The sequence below is a fragment of the Magallana gigas genome, chromosome 9 (assembly GCF_963853765.1).
Source record: "Magallana gigas chromosome 9, xbMagGiga1.1, whole genome shotgun sequence".
NCBI classification, from domain to species: Eukaryota; Metazoa; Mollusca; class Bivalvia; order Ostreida; family Ostreidae; genus Magallana; species Magallana gigas.
Genome location: NC_088861.1, coordinates 29,246,905 through 29,268,819, shown reverse-complemented (window position 1 = coordinate 29,268,819; position 21,915 = coordinate 29,246,905). Strand labels below are relative to the sequence as shown.

General features: G+C 31.4%; 2 protein-coding genes and 1 long non-coding RNA gene across 3 annotated transcripts; all 3 read left to right on the top strand.

Annotated features, from left to right (window-relative positions):
- The first annotated feature begins 140 nt into the window (after positions 1–140).
- Positions 141–8,576, top strand: LOC136271214 (uncharacterized). Its single transcript, XM_066070723.1, has 6 exons — positions 141–445; positions 1,305–1,376; positions 2,564–2,728; positions 3,198–3,298; positions 3,771–3,870; positions 8,309–8,576. The coding sequence occupies exons 3-6, from the start codon at positions 2,692–2,694 to the stop codon at positions 8,557–8,559; spliced, it is 489 nt and encodes a 162-aa protein (XP_065926795.1). The 5' UTR covers positions 141–445; positions 1,305–1,376; positions 2,564–2,691; the 3' UTR covers positions 8,560–8,576.
- On the top strand, positions 4,019–6,778 carry LOC136271215 (uncharacterized). Its single transcript, XR_010709095.1, has 3 exons — positions 4,019–4,764; positions 5,390–5,445; positions 6,500–6,778. It is a non-coding gene; the product is annotated as an uncharacterized lncRNA (long non-coding RNA).
- A 702-nt stretch (positions 8,577–9,278) lies between the features above and the next one.
- On the top strand, positions 9,279–21,257 carry LOC105331275 (uncharacterized). Its single transcript, XM_034477072.2, has 12 exons — positions 9,279–9,396; positions 10,699–10,839; positions 11,337–11,416; positions 11,517–11,588; positions 11,943–12,066; positions 12,242–12,379; positions 13,773–13,846; positions 14,183–14,254; positions 18,441–18,606; positions 19,088–19,188; positions 19,729–19,828; positions 20,990–21,257. The coding sequence occupies exons 1-12, from the start codon at positions 9,369–9,371 to the stop codon at positions 21,238–21,240; spliced, it is 1,347 nt and encodes a 448-aa protein (XP_034332963.2). The 5' UTR covers positions 9,279–9,368; the 3' UTR covers positions 21,241–21,257.
- Positions 21,258–21,915: the final 658 nt, after the last annotated feature.

Genomic DNA, 21,915 nt, shown 5'->3' with positions numbered 1-21,915 from the left:
TCTCTCTCTCTCTCTCTCTCTCTCTCTCTCTCTCTCAAAATTGATTTTAAAGAACATATATTATGCTATATCTTGTAAAATGGTTTCTAACTGTCTGAATTCGCACAGACAATAGAATATATAAGATACTATTTCCAATAATATAAAATCGGGTAGTGTACACTTTTCTTCGAAATTCGTCCAATCTTTAATAAATATCATTGGCTCGTAGCTATACTGAATTATGTGACTAGCTATATAGATTCAGGCAAACTCTGGGAAACTATAAAAACTTTAATTGAATTCGTGATAGATACGACGGTGTTGAGCAGACGACAGACTCCGTCAGACGCTTGTGCTGACGTTCACTATCTAGCGTGCACACTTCTGTTTACGTCAAATATTAGTATTTGCCAGAGTGACTGCGTTGCCAACGTACTTTGTCCTCAGCTCTGTGGAAAATGCAGTTTCTCTTCCTTGCAACGTTGTTTTTTAACATCATTGAATCCTTGCAATGGAAATTTTCATAGTAAATCAATGTTTATCCATTTTAGATTGGTTTGCAAAAATATATTTAATTTACGTATGTTTTAATTTCATATTATTGAGACCTATTTCAATTAAGGAATAGAATATTATTTTCCATTTAAGTCATCCTTTTTTTTCATTGTTAAATGAAAAATGTTTTCTCAGAACTGAATTTAAGTTAGAGGTTTATCTTAATTACTAACCAACTGCTATCTATAATCTGTACTTTGTTTTTTATAACGAACAAGGCGTACACATGTACTAGTAATTCATATCGCTACAATAGCGGTAGCTCTAGGGAACATTTAGATTGATATGCTCTATCAAGCCTGAATTTCCCAAAGAGCTACATACCGGCAGCTATAGACCTCACGGCTATCCTTTTAGATAAATGTTATGATTGTGACCACGTTTTTATAACGGAAAGATGTAACCATTCCAGAATATGCAAAGCAGGGGGAGGTAAATTATTTCAAAATAAAATTATATATTCATTAGAGATGTATTCAATGAAAAACAGGAACATGATTAAAAATGTTAAAAATCAAATGACCCAAAAATGTTTCCGATACGTGTATCATAGTTTGATCCAATATGATATTGTCATACATGTAAACCTGAGCTCCGCAATAGAATTGATCGGAAAAGTAAAAGTGTAAATTATCTTATTGGTTTCAACAATGAAAGTAAGAATACCAACGCTTCTTACGTTAGTTCTAACTTTTAATTTCTTAAACAAATGTTTCTTTGGAACATTTACTGTTTTAACAATAATAAACATGAAAATTTGATTGTAGGTGTGCTATACTTTAGAAACTTTGAACTTTGACCTTGAGCACGGATACAGAATGGGGTGTATTCATCAACAGGTAATGGTGTTGAATAAATCTAAAGGAACTAGTAACTTATTTTTTTTTTGAATGATCGCTACTTTTAAACAGTCATGTCACCTATTAAAATACCGGTAAACGTTTTAAAGAAGAAGATTAGTGTGGGAAAATTAAATAACCTGGCTAATATTGGAGTAAGTTACTCTAAGCGTATATAAACAGCTGTACTGTGGAGGCATAGAAAGTTGTCAGAAAACAGCAAAAGCAAGAAAATTAATAAGAATGAGAATAAATAAGAATAAAGGTAATAAATATTAAAGGGGAATGGTCACGATTTTGGTCAAATTTCATTTTTCTGTTTTTATTATTTACAATGCTTTATGAATGCATTTCTAATGATCAAATGAAATTTGGGTGCCCGTCGATGAGCTTTAAGCAAGATACAGGGCTCACAATTCTTTGTCATGTAAACAAGGCTCGTGCCATGTTTTTGTTAACATAGGTTCAATATAAAAGTAAAAATCTTTTTTAAGATGATTTGTCTATATTCTTTTTTTAAAGCATAAATAAACAGTTCTTAACGATTAACACATTCATTTTAGGTCTAAAACTGGAATTTTTACTTCAACATTCAAAATGTAAACAAAAGCTTTGTTTACACAGCGTGGAATTGTAAGCTCTGTAACTCGCTTATAACTCAACAAATGACACTCAAATTTCGGTTGCCTATTAAGAATGCCTTACTGAGGCATAATAAACATTAAAATCGAAAAAATAATTGTTGACCAAAATCGTGACCATGTCCCTTTAAAGAAAGAGGGAATGATGGGTAAGATAAGAGTTCATACCAGTGACAAGTATCCCAGAGAATTGACATGGGCTGCTTGGCGTAGTAAATCTGAAAAAGAAAAGACAACTAGTACTTCTCCCTGAATAGGAACCAGAATCAGTAATTAGAAATCCCACCTCTTATATTGCGCCTAATGATTTAAGCAGATTGAAACATTAATAATCCAGAGAACAAATACCATTCATTATGAATTCGTGTAGAGCTGGAGAAAAATTGTTATAAGCTATCATCCCTGAGCACCCAGGACAAACAGTGTGATCCAAGTATACTGTGTACTGTTTTTACACAATAAACACACTGCATTCATAAATGTATCGTTAATCATTTTTTCTGCATAAAAAGTATCAATGGCTTTTAATTAATATGTTTTTTCTAGGTTTGTGACAGTATGTCCAGTCAAGTCAGCAATGTGTTTGGCAGACGATCCGATTCTGTTGAAGTATCAATAAGCGGGGGTGTTGCCATGGTGACCTATGTAACCATCACAAACTGACCGGTGGTGTCATGTCAACAAATCCATCACCAACTACGACAGCTAAAAGTAGGTCACACAAATAAATATGATCACCAAAATTATAAAATGAGTACGAATTATTTAACCACTGATTGCTAGATATTCCCACTCTGTCGAAATTGTATCCTTTGAATTGGCATACCGTTATATGCACGTGAAGTAGTTTTAATTTTAATAAATTTCTAGAAGTATTAAGCTATGATAATTCATTGTGTGTGCAAGCACCTTCCATTATTTGTTTGGTATCGTGTCAATCTTAAGACTTCATGTAGTAATAAGCACTTGTTGAAATAGCTAATAATCGATCGTGGGACTCAAGTTTTACGGTAACTGAATCCAGGATTATTGTTTTTAGAGTTCATTAGCTACAAGATAATTGCCTTAGCTTTTTTCATTTTTATTAGATATTCACATTTGTAAAAAAGAAAACAATGTATTTTACAAAATGTGGAATTTCAATACAATGTCATAAGTGTTGGATTGTGTCCATTTGCAGTGTGTTCGATGACAGTTGGGTGTCCATTCTATCCTGCTGCAAGATTGGATGGTCAATGTTACTTCATAGGAAACAGTCCCTTATCATGGAGTAATGCCAAGGTAAATTCAAAGGGTCAATACACAATGCATATACATCGACCGTTGGTGAAATAAACCAAACAAATACATTCACTACGAGTCTTTATAAATCAATTACTACATTTTACATGTAGTACCTTTATATACTAACAGTATAGAACTACATCAATAATGGTTATAGATAAGGGTACTCACACAGGGTGACATTTTGGTTGTGTGTTAGACTTTTTAAACAAGCTGTGTATTAACGCTTGTTTAAATGCATTGTTAAAAACGTAAGCTCATTTATTTTTGTTAGACAATCCGCTTGAGAGGTTTATGAGAATCTCAGCAGTGAGAGTGTTTATGTGCTTATACTATACTAATAATATTAATTATTAATATAAACAGAAGTGTTGCAACAAGGGGATTAGGGTAAATTCTTTGCTTTTCAGATGTATAAGATATTTCAGAAATATTTACGAAAAAATAAACTGAGTTGTTTCACTTTCAGGCATTCTGTGAATCACATTGTAGTCATTTAGCCGTGTTTCAAGACTTGAATCAGCTCCGTCTTACTATGGAAGTACTCCACCTAAGTGACGCCATTTCAAGTACGTATTCATATTTTATATATTTGACAATGATTTCGCATATACATAATTTCGTTTTCTTTCAGTTCTTTTGTTGATTATTCAGTAAAATATATGAGTGTTTGTATATTCTTTCCATTAGTTTTACTTGTAAGACAATAGATTATAGTAGACTAAGTATACATACACTCGCCGAGTGGAGATTAATTGTAATGGGACTTTAAAATCTACAAGCCCCGTTTATTGATTGATTGAAACATTCATCCACTTAAGAAAAACCATTGACTGCATGAAATAATCATGATGCTGTTAGACTTAAATTCCGAGCGAAGACGATTTTGTATTGTTCATTAACAATAATTATGGGAATTTTACTTTATACTTTTTAAACTCAGTTTATTATTTTGTCAGAAGAAATATATTAATATAGCCAATAAAATGTTTCTTAAAGATTCATGTGGGTTATGACGGTAGCGTTCATTGCAGAAAGAAATACATAACCTACTAACGGTTGTAATGTTTACTGTTGACAGTCTCAGCTATGTTAAGGAAGGTCTAAGAATTCTACCACGTGTGATTTAGAAAAATTTGCATAAGCCCCGCCCTTATTCATGAGATTTTACGAGATATGGGTATTTCGGTAATTAACAAACATCTACCAAAATTAATATGATTAATTATTGGGTTTGAATGGTTCAGGAAAGGTGTACTGAAATAAAATCATAAACTATTCTTTTTATCTCGCGAAATCATGAAATTCCTAAGTCGTCTGATGACGTGTCGAGGCTGACTACGTCACATCGGCGCTTGCAGCTGTGATCAGAATAAACATGTGGAATTCAGTGATATATCTCGGAATTTAACTCGTTTACAACCAGCGAGGACAGAAATCGGCATAGGATTCAACTGAACAAGGTAGGATTTATCTGTACTTCCCCTAGATATTGTTTTATATTATTTAATATTGTTGGATGGAACGGAAACGAAGTGAAATTCCTCGGCATCGATTTTGTTTACTTGTTTACATTTGTTTTTCATGTAATGTTGTGTTCAAACATCAGTTTGGTGACTCGGTCAGGCAAAGTTATTGTTCTGCGTTTCGCTAGTTTTGATCATAAAGAGCATTTAGGCTCATTGTATCTTTTTATTGGTCTTATATCGCGATAATATTAGATCGCATTTCCTCCATGTTCAAAGTACACAATAAAAAGTCCATGGCCAAACACTGTATGTGCTAGCACTATAAAGATTACTGTGAGGATCTGGAATGATAATATGATGATTATAGACAAGATTGTATTGTTGTTTAAGTAAATCGAAATGTGTTATTTTATTCAGCCTTCTTTTATGAAGATCAAATTATTTTATTTATTAGATAAGACAATATTAAAGTGCGTTCAAACTGAATTTCCACACATTTTAAAAGAATTGTAATATCACTGAAATTGAAACTGCCATTAGTATGTCCAATGATAGAGTAATGTGTCATTTTCATGTTATCTTTAACACAATAGCTTGCTAATTATAACACATTATTCAGGGTTACTTAGGCAGTAGATGGTCCACTGAAAACAGTTGTTGGGATGTTGATAAAAAGTAGGTACTATATAAATATTTCTTTTACTCACTATCTTCAACTTCATGTATAGTTTGTTGTTTTTTTAATATCATATTGATAATGATACTAATGTAACCTATTATAATAATTTGCATTGATATCTATTTAAGGGTGTTGTTTACTCAGGGTTTGCGTTCTCAAATTCGGATTGTTATAAAGTTCAATGTAATAAGTAAAATTTGTTCAAAACAAAAAAGTATTAATAAAATGAATTATTATTGACAAAACATTTGATATTTTTACTTTATTATGGAATTAGGCTCCAACAAAAATAGACTTTTAGCCAAACAGAGGAAATTCGGACTAAATTTTGCAGTTTTTGTTTTCCGCTAAAAAAAAAATATAACTCTAATATTGAAAGTTAAGATTTTATATTTTAGTCTATATAATTTTTCATATTTTCTGCTGGTTTTACCTTACTTATTCATTAAAATAATTGTATGGCACGAATTGCCAAAATATTAAAAAATGCTTAAAAACGATAAAAGACACCATATCTCAAAATTTTGATCATTGACCTCAAATAGATTTTATGCCAACAGAATAAGGTCAATATAAGTAGTTCAATGCTATAAATAATTTTATATTATCATCATTCAATTTTTTGTAAACTTAGATCAAAAATGGTAAGGAATTTGAAAACTGATAGAGGAAATTCGGACTGGAATATTTTTTCGAATTGTCGCTGAAATCTTAATGTTTTGTACCTATTTAGTGCCACTGCCATTCATAAAATATATTACATTTTTTAAAGTGTTTTATTATTTGAAATATATTTACAATTAAGAAAATTTCAATTGTAGTGTAAAATTTTATGGGATTTTTCTTGATTTTTCAAAAAATATTCAATAGCCATTTACTCAAAAAGTAGGTCATTGACCTACTTTTTTGAAAGTGAAAAATTACACAACAATCAAAGGTCTATAACATACAATAGATGGGGTTTCATTATCATCAGTGGAAATTTTTTTCATTCTGAGTAAACGTCATCCTTAAATGAAATTTGAAATTGATATATATTCATAATTTCAGGTATTGGTTTTCTTATCAACTGGACTACCTCCTAATATCAAAGAGACAGAAGAGAAGAACATGTAGTGTGCAAGAAGAGTTGTCAATTTCCATAAATTCCACATTATGACTGAAAAATACTAAGAATCAGAAAACACTAGTCTTGTTGAACAGTTTGTCACAGAAAAGCAATCTCTACCAGTATAGTATTTGTAAAGTTGATTATTAAAATAAATTCTTGATAATATTGATATATTGTTTCTTCTTGCTTTCTTTAATTAGTACTAAAATATCAATTATAATTACAAGTAAACCTGATTATACATTAAAAGAATGTATTCACCAGCTTAGTAACATAGATTATTATGAAACATAAATGTGTTAATTACAAACACTAACACACACACACACCCTCCCACCAAATAAAGGCAACTGATGAAATTATTTTTTTCCAATTTCAACAATTTTGTAATGATGATTGGTGTGAACAGAAACAACATTTTAACATTATTTTAGTGAAATTCACAGCGTTTAATTATTTTAAGAATGAAAATTAAAATCATGATCTTAGTCAGTGTTGCGTTTGAATTTCACGCAAATGACGCTGAAAGTGAAATGGGTCAGATAAAATGCAGTAGTGCAAGGGCATACACTTGATCAAATATATTGAAAATGTCCATGCCTTACCATTGTATCCCCATTATATCAAAAACTGCTGGGAGCTGTATTAAATCGCTACGCATTTCATATAAATAAGCGTTAATTGCGGGAAATCCCTGTAAATTGCTGTTCATACACTGTTTACATTGAATTTTATAATTGTTCTTACTTGAATATTTTAAGCTACCAGCACTTTTCTAAATTTTGAAGGTTCATTTTACAAGTTAGAAACAGAAATAACTATATTTGTTTATGTTATGCCCTTGCACTTTGCATTTTTTCGTATTATTCCTGGTTCATCTATTTTTAGCAGTATCAAGTGACAGGGTATTCCCAAGAAAACCAAAAATTGCTTATGCGATAACAACTTATTTAATTTTTATAATCGATAAAATATCACTTTGTTTAACAATTTTTTGGAGTAGAAAACCAAGATTTTTCAATGGCTAACATTTTATGTGATAAATATAGCTATTTTTTATGGACGCCCTTATCATAGCTGAATTTCATGTTTTTTATAGAATAATTTTGACATGTTTCCACCTTCATATTCTGCAACAGTCACCGAAGAAAGCATTTCATTTTTTATATGAATTTCGTTATAAAACTTACTGTAATTAAAAAAATGTACCGTATTATATATAACCAAAAGTAGAATTTCAAGACGAAATGCAGACGTAGGCAAATGCAATATTGTGACGTCATTTTAGCAAAATTAACGCGTATATATTAATATTTACATTTTATTGTGTTTTAAATGCCTCTAAATGCAACAACTTAGCAATAAATCATGATTTTTTTAAGTTTACAGTATACAGTCTCATGATTGCAGCGATGTGTGCATACAAATTTTCATTACGCAGTTATGAGATTGTATACTTTAAAAGTAATGATTCAATGCTAGACTAACCAACATTTTACTGTTTAACTCTTGAAAAATGTGTTTTAGATTTATAATAATTATCTAATTATTATAGCCTTTGGTACCGGTCAAATATATGGCTTTATAAATCTGATGAGATTATATTAATCTGGGACTTTGTGTTCGGTCAAAATAGTCTCATCAGGTCTATAAAACACGGGGCTATGAATTGACCTCATCAAAAAGCTATGCTTGTGCATGTATATCATTACGCCAGTAAACCCTTTGACATACTTTCCGCATTTCAGATTTACCAGCCGTTCACAATCATATACTACCGGATATGTACGTGGATGCAGTCAATCCAACACGCTCAAATCACTTCCTGTGGTCGACTACCAATCAGACAGTATCCCCTACTTTATTTGGTGGTTCTACTCCTCACCATCCCTGTGCCTTTGTCCACCATTCAAGACATAGTATCCACAGTGCATGGCAGTTAGAAGGCACCGTTTGTAGCCAAATGTATTATCCTTTGTGTCAAAGAAGATTAGAATAAATGCAATCGAAAACATTTTCACAGTTGGTTCTTCTTATGTGTCAAAACTATTTTTGTATAATTGTATAGAAAAGGACATGCAAAAAACCATTCTAAAAATATTAACCTTTGAGAGAGAAAAGAAATTATAATGTTATAAGGAATAAAATACAAAACTCATTGGATGATAACGTATACGACTTGTTTAATCGTTAAAAAGACACTCTAATTGCACTAAAACCGCAATTCATGCTTTCATGTATTATTTCAAAGATTAAAATGTAATGTTATTCTTTGTTTGTTTTGGGGTGCAGCGCTAAATATCGTGTTATTTTTTTTTACATCTTTGAAATTAAAAATAGTATGTATTAAAATAACAGAATTATTAAGAATCTCTAAAGATAAGTAGAAAGGTTTTATACATAAATCAATAACATTGTGTTTGGATAGCATATTTAATATAGTCTTAAAATAATCATCAAACATATTGTGTTGTAGGTTTTGTTAGATTTCTGTGAAACTCGACGCGAATTCTCAGTAAAACACGAGCTCTTGTTTAAAAGACATAGATACCAAACATTAAAGAAGGAAAGAAGCTATTGGAACATTTATATAATAATCAGACACCGTAAGTTGTACTAATCGGAAAAAAATATATATTTTAAAAATCATGGATTCAAATAAAATCGTTCACATCATGATCTTAAATTTCAGACCTTCATGACATTGATAATGATATACAACATTCTACTCCTCTTTCATAAGATAGATAAGTAACATTGCAGAGCAACTTGTCTATCTTATCGCAGAATTCGTGAAATATTTCCAATATGGCAGACACCTGGAAGAACATTATCGGTAAGAAAATAAAAGCATTCTATGGCTTTCTCAAAATTTAGTAGATAAATCATTATTCAGGTGAATTTACATTAATTTGAACATATTTGTTATTTTTCAAGACATGTACTTAAACATCTTAAGTGCTTAATCTTTTGGTAGGCGAATATCATTTATGGTAGCCTTTGCGAGGATAATTCATTGCGAAGTCAACATATTTTAAGACGAAAGTCCAGTAACTGAATATAAATGAAATTATTAACTATCAATGTATTGTTTGTCTTTGCAATAGATCATTCCTCAAACTTTTCTTAATTATATCACACCCATTTGTACAGCTTTGGGTATTCAGTAAAACGCACTTCAAATGTACTCAAGTACATGTACTATGAAATGTCAATTTAAAAAGAACTTTTTTCTGTACCTTAATTATTTGTAAAATATCATCAAAGTCTATTGTTCAAGTATGAAGATATTGAACAATAGTGTTAAACTTTCATTTATTTTGATGATTATCAAATATATAGAGTGTAAGTGTGTTAGTGACCCCCCCCCCCAAAAAAAAAAAAAAAAAAAAAAAAAAACTTTACACAAGAAATATATTTTCGATTTTTATATCTTCCCCAGTCATGAAACTAAAACGACTACTTCTTTGCTTAATGTTTAGCCTTTCAACTCACAGTAGAAATGCCATATGGTTTTTTAAATCATTCTAAAAGTCAAGAACATTTTGGAATACTGACTCATGTCTAATAACTAGTATTTTTATTTCATGGTCTTGAGGCTTAGTCCCACATAAATTTGTAGGGACAATGTCAGTGAATTTTAAGATAATTTTTTTCAATATCTTAAATCAATTGTAAGCTAACCTAATGAGAAGTGCCCTATACCGGGGTAAATAAATATAAGGGATAATGTTTTTGTAATGTTCTTTTTTTTCATTTTCAAAATTAAAATTCAAATGTACTTAAAATTGTCGTTCAAAGTTTAAGGTCTTTTAGCCTGGCTAAAAAGTTCACAACGTTTTTATAATAAAAATTTCTGAACTTCAACTCAATTTTTACCTAAAATAAATGTGCACACAAATATAAAAAAAAAATAGACCTTGGCAAGCGCAATGGACTTTCAGCCTGATAATGAAAAAAGTTAGTGACGGCAGTTTTAATAATTTTTGTTATTTGTTATAGAGGAACTGAAAGAGCTGAGGAATAACATCGGCAAAAAGTCAACAATAAAAAAAAATAATGCGTTCTCGTATAAATACTTGCTCCTGTTTTAATGTTTCTAGTTTTTAATTACGTCTAAAATGTCTGCTTCCTGAAGGTGTGGTGCTGTTAGCTGTGACGTGTTATGCCTGTGATGACATGGATACAGCGGTGTGTCAACGCCTGATTGCCGCCAAACCGGACATGTGTAATGACACGTGTTACTCCGCGATATGCAAGCGCTTCTGTGGAAAATGTCGTGAGTTGCTTAGCTTTTATTGTGGACATTGTAGCGATTTATACATTTATAATGAACAATATAACATAATCGGTGTTTATTTCTAAAAACAAAACTATTTTGAGAAGGTTCATGGACGGAACAGTAAAACGAAGATTTATTGATACTAATGGGCTATCACATATACTGTAAATGTATTATATCTTGCGCGAACATTCGGCAAATATTAATTTTTAAACGAAATGGCGTTTATTTGAATTAACGTAATTCTGGATGAACCTAATATTATTCATATGTATACGCATGGCAATTAGCAATGAACTTAGTTTTACGGAAGCTGCTTTTCGCAACAAAAAAAATGTTAAATAGAATGCACAGCAAAATGTTATGTTAACAGTATTTCACTTTTGAACTAATGAATAAGGCATTTATCTTACATTTATTTACCAAATATCTATAGTAGTTCATTTTTTACATCATTTTGATATATTCTTAACTATTCTATGTACTCTTTTCAGCTCTCAAATGCTATAGCTGTACCGATATAGAATCCTCACAAAAATGTAACGCCACCATTGAGTGCCAGGGCAAAGATTATGTAGCTATAACTTCCTATCTTAAATAAAACTAACGAGGAGAATGAAATTGTACAAAAAATGTTTTTGCTATAAACAACTTGTTCTGTCCCATTTTTTTAGCAATGCATATCTGCCGCGTCTTTCACGAATGATTTCCGAGAGGTCTACAAGCTTGGGTGTGCTCCTTCCACAGTAAGCATGAAGCCTTGAAGTAACGAATGCATTTGAATAATACTGTAAACCAACTTTTATTCGCGTGCGAGAAATGTATGCTAGGTTTGCAAGAGCCTTATTGCCGCAAATATTTCTAGCCGCGGACGAGTATTTGCTATACAGTTGTATCGAAGAAAAAAAAACCAGGTGTAGATAAGATTAGTTTCGATGGCCTCTAAATTTGTTGTCTATGACATTTTTACGTCTGTTAGGCATTTTATTCATATTAACTCATTTTTAACATGTGTTGTCAATTTCGTCTTATTGTTTATGTTCTATTTGAATACACTTATTCAAAAATCTTTACTTTATATGTTTCAACATTTCCTACAGGTGTGCTCCCACTACGGGAGGCGGTCGATTAACAAAAGAGCAGGGACTTCTTGTTGCAACACAGACCTGTGTAACCATGGGAGCGGCAACAAACGAAATACAAAACCTAAGACTACGGAAACGGGTATCAGGACTGTTAACGATCTACCTTTAGCATTAGATGACCCACCATATGCATTTAAACGAGTATTCCTTTTACATCTTTATAATAAAAAGTTAGTCATTCAGCAAAACAATATGAAAGATTTGTCTTTTTCATTTTTTATTATTATCATGAATGTTATTACATGTATTTGCAGTAAAACGACAGGTTACCTCCCCTGCATGTGACGACACAGACAGTCTGGCGTGTACCCTTCTCTTCACCATAAACACTCACATGTGTGCAGATGATTGTATAGCCAACACTATATGTCCTAGACTGTGTGGAAAATGCAGTAAGTATTAATGATATACATAAAAAACAACTTCATTACCAGATGGTATGCACTTGACAAAACTGACACAGAAAACACAAGCAATAAAGTTTGCATAGTTCTTTAAAGTAAAAAGGTAAAACTTTTTTTACAGATAAATAGTAAAAAATGTCAATATTGCAATGGCAGGTACATTATGGGTTACAGTGGGATTATTAGAAACTATGATTTCTTAATTGTTCTTGGTATAAGTTGGTGGCCCTCTCAACTTTAATTTACTTCTTCGACGAATGTAAAATGAAAAATGTTTTCTCAAAACTGAAATTAGTCAGATGTTTATCTTAGTATTACTAACCAACTGTGATCTATAATTTTGACTTTGTTTTTTTTAACGAACAAGTAATTAAATACTCTACAATAGCGGTAGCTCTAGGGAACATTTAGGTTGATATGCTCTATTTAGTCTGAATTTACCGAAGAGCTACATGCGCAGCATTGTTAAGGCGTCCCGATGCTAAAATACGGCTGGAAAACGATATTATTTGATTCATGGCAAAAATAATTTTACCGGGAGTATTTCTTTAAATCTATGTTACATTTATTGACATCGATGTTAAACATTATATTTGATGCATTTTTGTGCCGTCATATGTACTTCGTAATCACGTGACAGGCGAATCCTAATATTGCAAATGATCTAGTTAAAACGCATCGGCGCAGGTGATTAATGACATTAAATCATACATATTTTTAAGAAAAATCCTTTGTTAAGTCATAAACTTTGAAGTTCTTGCTTGGGAAAGAAATAGATATTTCGTTTATAGAAGATATTGTTGAAATATTCCACAAAATCATCAAAATAATGCACATTTTTACTAATCAAAAGCGATTTACAAAAAATTGGGGTAAATCCGTAGGTTTTCGCAGCACTTTTCACATTGGTACTTATATTCTCTACCAATTTTACGTAAAATATTCTGAAATTGTGTTGATCTTTCACCTGCGCCAAGCTGGTTTTACATGCATAAAAATTTCTTCTTTAAGTTGTTTACACGTAGCAGGGAGAGTCTCCAAACCACTAGTTTATAAATAGTCTTTTACTTAAAACGAAGCTTTAAAATTGCCGATTATTTGATACTGGTTTTTAGTATGAATGAATTCTGTACGTCTAGAATTAACTGCAGCATCTATATAAAGGAAACATGCGGTATTATACTGGTTTGATATAATTCACTTTTAACGTTAAGATACATTCCCTGAGAACTATCGACAGGAATGCAGATCGTGACGTCAAAGTTAATTATGACGTCATATCGTATGAAGTACAGACAAGTGACTTTCTACATATCGCATCGGGAAGCCTTAACATGCCCGCGCAGACCGGCAGCTATAGACCTCACGTCTATCCTTTTAGGTAAATGTTATGATTGTGACCACGTTTTAACAACGGAAAGATGTAACCATTCCAGAATATGCAAACCAGGGGAGGTAAATAATTTCAAAATAGGATTATATATTCATTAGAGATGTAATCCTTAAAAAACAGAAAAATGATTAAAATGTTAAAAATCAAATGACCCAAAAATGTTTCCGATACGTGTATCATAGTTTGATACAATATGATATTATCATATACCTGAGTTCCGCAATAGAATTGATTGCAAAATAGGAGTGTAAATTATCTTATTGGTTGAAAAATTAAATTAGGAATACATATTCAAATGATTCTTACGTAAGTTTTAACTTTTAATTTCTTTATTAAACAAATGTTTTTTTGGAAAATTTACTGTTTTTACATTAATAGCCAAGACAATTTAATTTCAGGTGTGCTATACTTTAGAAACTTTGAACTTTGACCTTGAGCACGGATACAGAATGGGGTGTGTTCATCAACAGGTAATGGTGTTGAATAAATCTAAAACAACAGTATGTTAAGGAAGTAGTAACTTATTTTTAGCTCACCTTCTCTAAAACCGCTTATCGAATTTCAACCAATTTTGGCACAAAGCATCCTTATGGGAGGGCGAATATAAATTGCAAAAATAAAAGTCCGATCTGTATTCAAAGCGGAGAAAACCTTGAAACTGTAGAAAAAGGGGGGTGCATTTTTAAAAATCTTCTTCTCAAGAACTACTGATTCCAATTCAACGTAGTTTAGCATAAATTATCCTTATGGGAAGGAAAATATAAATTGCAAAAATTAAGTGCTAATTCTGTTTCAAATCTGAGTTATTACGAAAATAATAATAAAGGAAATGCGTGTTTCAATCAGTTTAATAGCTTCGGGTTCGGCATCCGGTAATCCGGCATCTGGTAAAATGGGTAGGCAAGACTTGGTCTGGGCAAAACAAAGATTGGCAGTTATTAATCTGCCAATCTCATTAAAATTTCAGGATATTTGATGGAGTAGTATATTTGTATTCGCTGTAAATATTGCTGCAAAATAATGCGTATTTGGAATTGACGATTGTCGATCTGCCTTGGCTTTTATTTTGCCACGGCCCGGGTTTGCATACCCATTTTACCTAGACTCGTATTCCATACTTCTAAAACGAGTTTCTTTGTTTAAAGCAGCCATGACATTATACGAAAAAGGGTCGATCTGACTATGATGAATTTGCTTGTTGTGCAACAGTTCGCGTATGAAGGGAAATTTTTTAAACATGCAAAATATATTGTTGCCGATTTTGTGAAGTAAATTGAGGCTAAATATTTCAATGCGTTGACAGTTTTCACACATGACGTTGGTGTTAGCTTGTTCCGATTTTCGTTTCGTTTTCATTATTTCTGCTTGTAACCTGGGAACTATCGTCTGTATTATATCGTGATTTTTACGTATCTAATCAAACAGAGACTTTGGTAAATCAATCAGTTAACAGTTTACCTGCGCAAATTAAGCAAAATCTGATGTATCAAAAAATAATGAAATACAATTCATTCTATCGGTAATTCGATCGGCATTATCTTTTGCGTATTGGTAGATTAATGCAATAGGTTTTGTTGCGATGCTCGGCATTTTCTCGAGTTTATTAAGTTTAAATAAAGTTTGACATTGCTGACGGAAATATGTAGGTGTATACATGTATATATATATGATTCATTTCGAAAAAATAAATTGTGTTCTTTATTTGTTATAGTGAATGTTTCTTATGTTTAATTGTTTTCAATTTCTATTTACTAACCATATTTGAGTGTTAAGCTTAAAATTATAAGCAAGATACAGAGATTTGCTCACAATTCTATGTTTGTACACAGATCTTCAAAACTAAAGATTAAAAAAGTAAAAAATTTGTCAATATTTATTAAGAAAATTTTCAAACTCTGTTCGTTCAGAAACCAACTTTAACATCTTATTGTATTGTAAATTTAACATTTTTCAACATTTTTCGTCATTATTACTCCTACTGTACATGTGATCCTTCACTGTGTTTGTGTACATTTGTATACATTGATTTTGAACCTCAAATACCAGTGAACTGGTCTTGAGTTAATAAAAGAATATAAAATCTTAGGCCATTCTTTTTTTCCATTTTAAATGCTGAATAGGAAATACCGAGTTAAAAATCATAAGCTGAATGTAATAAACTCATGTGAACAAAATATTACTCAAACCTAGGCGAACTGTGAGCTCTGTATCTTGCTTATAATGCTACAATTGACGCTGAAATTTTGGTTGAACATTAGAAAATCTCTATGAATTAGAGCATGTTAAATACTTGTACAAACAAAATAAAAGAATGATACTGTGAAATCATTAGATTTCATGGTGGCTCATTTTTCGTGGAATTCGTGGGTACCTCTCATCCACGAAATAACATCCATCAAAAATTGATGAATTAGGGTAATAAAGTCATATTCCCTTTTGTAGATATATATGAATACACGACATTACGTTCCCACGAACCTGTAAAATTTAAGTCATCCACGAAAATTGGCCCCCACGAAATTTAATGATTCCACAGTATTCTGTATATATCTACTCTCTGGGGCCCTCTCTTTATACAATAAATAATGTTAAATCTACATCAATTTTGATAGTTTTTCAGACACAAGTAAATAAAAACGACATCTTTAAAACAGTTTCCATATTTCTGACACATTTCTGTTGCGGGGATAAAGTAATTATCGCTATTCCTAAGAATACTACAGCGGAAAATTATCCTGGTTTGTACGCGAAGTAAATAACAGTCATTTAATTATAATGGAGAAGACAAATAACATTTTTGAATGTTTTTAATTTGAGGAATTGAGCACATTGAGGTACAATTTTCTTCTTCACATCTATACATGTAGGGTTTTTAAAATAAAAAACAATAACTACTATTTTTTTAATAAAATAACTAGTAAGTACTGAGTAGTTGATGAAAAGAATGTACCTATATGCTCTCATATATTTTGATTGCTTTACAAAAAGGGGGGGGGGGGCAGAACAAAAATATAGGGATTTGGAAGTTAACAACTTAACAGTATACCTCTACCAAATGTTTAGTTTTATATCTTGCGTAGAATTTTCTTATTCTGGTAAAAAATAATATTTCATGAAGGTACAATGTCAAAGATTACATGTATACAAAAATAAGTGTAAAATTCGAATACTTTACAATATTTATTTTTTGTTTTTCTACCAAGGGACCATATGGCACAATATCTTTTGAACGCCCATTGTTGCTCAGGTGAGCGATGTGGCCCCATGGGTCTCTTGTTTTTTAATGATCGCTACTTGTATACATGTCACCCGCATAATTCATTAAATAGAGCATTTAATTGCTTACTACAGTATTCTTACTTCTTTCTCTTAACAAATTAATGAATTGATCGTAAAGAGTAAGTTTAACTATTTAGATTTATTCATTGTTAATATATATTGTATTGTATTTTCTTAATTGTTACTGTAATGATTATGTCCTATTAAAATAAAAGTTTTAAAGAAGAAGATTAGTGTGGGAAAATTGAATAACCTGGCTAATCTTGGAGTATGTTACTTTAAGGGTATATAAACAGCTGTACTGTGGAAGCATAAAAAGTTGTCAGAAAACAGCAAAAGCAAGAAAATTAATAAGAAAGATAATTAATAAGAATGAAAGTAATAAATATTAAAGAAAGAGGGAAAATTGGGTAAGAGAAGAGTTCATACTAATGACAAGTATACCATAGAATTGACATGAGCTGCTAGGTGTAGTAAATCTCAAAAAAGAAAATACACCAAGTACTTCTCCCTGAATAGGAACCAGCATCAGTAATTGAAAATCCCACCTCTTATATTGCGCCTATTGATTTAAGAAGATTGAAACATTAAAGCTGATTTGTCCGATTTCTTGTTATTATAGTGTCAAATAAGTTTCTATTCAAACCATTTATCTTATAAAGTTATAAACTTTCTGCTATTTACACAAGCAAAATCGGTCTTCTTTCAAAGTTAGCGATATTCAAAAGAAATAAAAATAATCTCTCTTTGGGCAAACAAAAAACAAACCAAAATGCATCATGGGATGTTTAGAAAAGGTAACTGTTTGGTTTCGTCCCCCGAGTGATTAGGGTTATTTAACCCGCATGCTATACATCGATTGTAAAGAAAGCAAACTTCAGAAATATTAGCGAACAAAACGTACACAGGTTTATTTGTAATTTGTCTGAACATTACGACCTTTATTTATAGCGATGTCAAAGTCGTAATACAACCATACCCGTCTTAACGTCAGGGGTGAATTTTAACATGAGGCGAAATAACGTGATACCCTATTTCGTTTGTTTTGTTAACAAATTTTGTACATAATTTTTTTTTTATTGAAAATTGGCTTAATTGACTAGGAAAACTACTGTAATGTCTACTATCATACTTATACTTTGCATAACCATCGTTTAAAACGTGCACAAAATTTAATATAAAATCGGACCAAGCAGCTTTAATAATCCAGAGAACAAATAACATTCATTATGAATTTGTGCAGAGTTTGAGAAAAGCACTGTGATCCAACATTAACTGTGTACTATTTTTACAATATACACACTGCATTCACAAATGTTTCGTTATACATTTTTTCTGCATAAAAAGTATCAATAGCTTTTAATAAATATGTTCGAGGTTTGTGACAGTATGTCCAGTCAAGTCAGCAATGTGTTTGGCAGACGATCCGATTCTGTTGAAGTATCAATGAGCGGGGGGTGTTGTCATGGTGACCTATGTAACCATCACAAACTGACCGGTGGTGTCATGTCAACAAATCCACCACCAACTACGACAGCTAAAAGTGAGTCAAACAAATAAATCTGGTCTCCTATATTGTGCGAGCATTATTATAAAAATAGTACGCGTTGTTCAACCACCCATTTCTAGATATTCCTGTGTCGCAATTGTATCCTTTGAATTGGCGTACCGTTAAATGCACGTGAAGTAGTTTAAATTTTAATAAATTACTAGAAGCAGTGAGCTATGATAATTCTTTGTGTGTGTAAGCGCCTAACATTATTTGTTTGGTGGTGTGTCATTTCATATAGTAATAAGCACTTGTGGAAATAGAATAGCTAATAATCCATCGTGGGACTTAACTCAAGTTTTACGGTAACTGAATCCGGGATTATTGTTTTTAGAGTTCATTAGCTACATGATATTTGCTTTAACTTTTTTTATTGTCATTGTATATTCAAATTTGTGAAAAAGAAAACGTAAAGAAATTTACTATATGGAGTTTTAATATAATACCTTTAGTGTTGGATTTTGTCCATTTTCAGTGTGTTCGATGACAGCTGGATGTCCATTTAATCCTGCTGCAAGATTGGATGGACAATGTTACTCCATAGGAAACAGGCCCCTATCATGGAGTAATGCCAAGGTAAATTCAAAGGGTCAATACACAACGCATATACATCGACCGTTGGTGAAAGAAACCAAACAATAACATTCACTGAGAGTTGTTATAAAGCAATTACTACATTGTAGTACCTTTTAAGACTAACAGTATACAACTACATCAATGACGGTTATAGATAAAGGTACTCACACAGGGTGACATTTGGGAAGTATATTGGACGTTTTAAACAAGCTGTGTAATACAGCGTGTTAATGAATTGAAAAAAAAAAAATGTTATCAGTAATTATTTTGAAATAAGTTGGAAAGACAGTTTAGAGCGCATGCACAATGGCACAATTTACGCAAGCTCATTCATTTTTGTTAGCCAATCCGCTTGAGAGGTTTATGAAAATCTCAGCAGTGTTAATGTGATTAGACTATGCTGATAATATTAATAATTGATATTAACAAAAGTGTTGCAACATTGGGATTAGGGTCAATGCTTTGCTTTTTAGATAAATTAGATTTTTTTGAAATATTTACGTAAAAGGTCGGGAATAAACTGTGATGTTTAACTTTCAGGCATTCTGTGAATCACATTGTAGTCATTTAGCCGTGTTTCAAGACTTGAATCAGCTCCGTCTTACTATGGAAGTACTCCACCTAAGTGACGCCATTTCAAGTACGTATTCATATTCTATATATTGGGCAATGATTTTGCATATACATAATTTCGTTTTCTTTCAGTTCTTCTGTTGATTATTCAGTAAAATATATGAATGTTTGTATATTCTTTCCATTAGTTTTACTTGTAAGATAATAGATTATAGTAGACTAAGTATACATACACTCGCCGAGTGGAGATTAATTGTAATGGGACTTTAAAATCTACAAGCCCCGTTTATTGATTGGTTGAAACATTCATCCACTTAAGAAAAACCATTGACTGCATGAAATAATCATGATGATGTTAGACTTAAATTCCGAGCGAAGACGATTTTGTATTGTTCATTAACAATAATTAAGATAATTTTACTTACTCTTTAAAATCATTTTTTAATTGTTTGAAAGAAATATATAGATATAACCAATGAAATGTTTTCTTGATGATTCATGTGGGTTATGAAGGTAGCGATCATTGCAGAAAGAAATACATAACCTACTAATAGTGGTAATGTATACCGTTTCATGTTAATAATAGAATATTTTTGACATGTTGCCACCTTCATATTCCGCAACAGTCACCGAAGAAAGCATTTCCTTTTTTTAAATAAATTTCGTTATAAACCTTACTGTAATAAAAAAAAATGTACCGTAGTATATAGTACAAAAAGTAGAACTTCAAGACTAAATGCAGGCATTTGCAAATGCGATATTGTGACGTCATTGTAGCAAAATTAACGCATATATATTAATATTTACATTCTACTGTGTTTTGAATGCCTCTAAATGCAACAACTTAGCAATAAATCACGATTTTTTAAAGTTTACAGTATACAGTCTCATAACAGCAGTGATGTGTGCATACAAATTTTCAATACGCAGTTATGAGGGTTTAAAAGTCATGATTCAATGCTAGACTAACCAACATTTTACTGTTTAACTCTTGAAAAATATGTTTGAGATTTATAATAATTATTTGATTATTATAGCCTTTGGTACCGGTCAATGTATGGTTTTATAAATCTGATGAGATTATATTAATCTGGGACTTTGTGTTCGGTCGAAATAGTTTCATCAGGTCTATAAAACACGGGCCTATAAATTGACCACATCAAAAAGCTACGCTTGTGTATTTATACCATTAGACAGTAAACCCTATGACGTACTTTCCACATTTCAGATTTACCAGCCGTTCACAATCATATACTACCGGATATGTACGTGGATGCAGTCAATCCAACACGCTCAAATCACTTCCTGTGGTCGACTACCAATCAGACAGTATCCCCTACTTTATTTGGTGGTTCTACTCCTCACCATCCCTGTGCCTTTGTCCACCATTCAAGACATAGTATCCACAGTGCATGGCAGTTAGAAGGCACCGTTTGTAGCCAAATGTATTATCCTTTGTGTCAAAGAAGATTAGAATAAATGCAATCGAAAACATTTTCACAGTTGGTTCTTCTTATGTGTCAAAACTATTTTTGTATAATTGTATAGAAAAGGACATGCAAAAAACCATTCTAAAAATATTAACCTTTGAGAGAGAAAAGAAATTATAATGTTATAAGGAATAAAATACAAAACTCATTGGATGATAACGTATACGACTTGTTTAATCGTTAAAAAGACACTCTAATTGCACTAAAACCGCAATTCATGCTTTCATGTATTATTTCAAAGATTAAAATGTAATGTTATTCTTTGTTTGTTTTGGGGTGCAGCGCTAAATATCGTGTTATTTTTTTTTACATCTTTGAAATTAAAAATAGTATGTATTAAAATAACAGAATTATTAAGAATCTCTAAAGATAAGTAGAAAGGTTTTATACATAAATCAATAACATTATGTTTGGATAGCATATTTAATGTAGTCTTAAAATAATCATCATTACAAACATATTGTGTGGTAGGTTTTGTAAGATTTCTGTGAAACTCGACGTGAATTCTCAGTAAAACACGAGCCCTTGTTTAAAAGACATAAATACCAAACATTAAGGAAAGAAGCCATTGGAAGATTTAAATAATAATCAGACACCGTAAGTTGTACTAATCTGAAAAAAAAAATATTTGAAAATCATGGATCAAATAAAAATACCAAAAAAT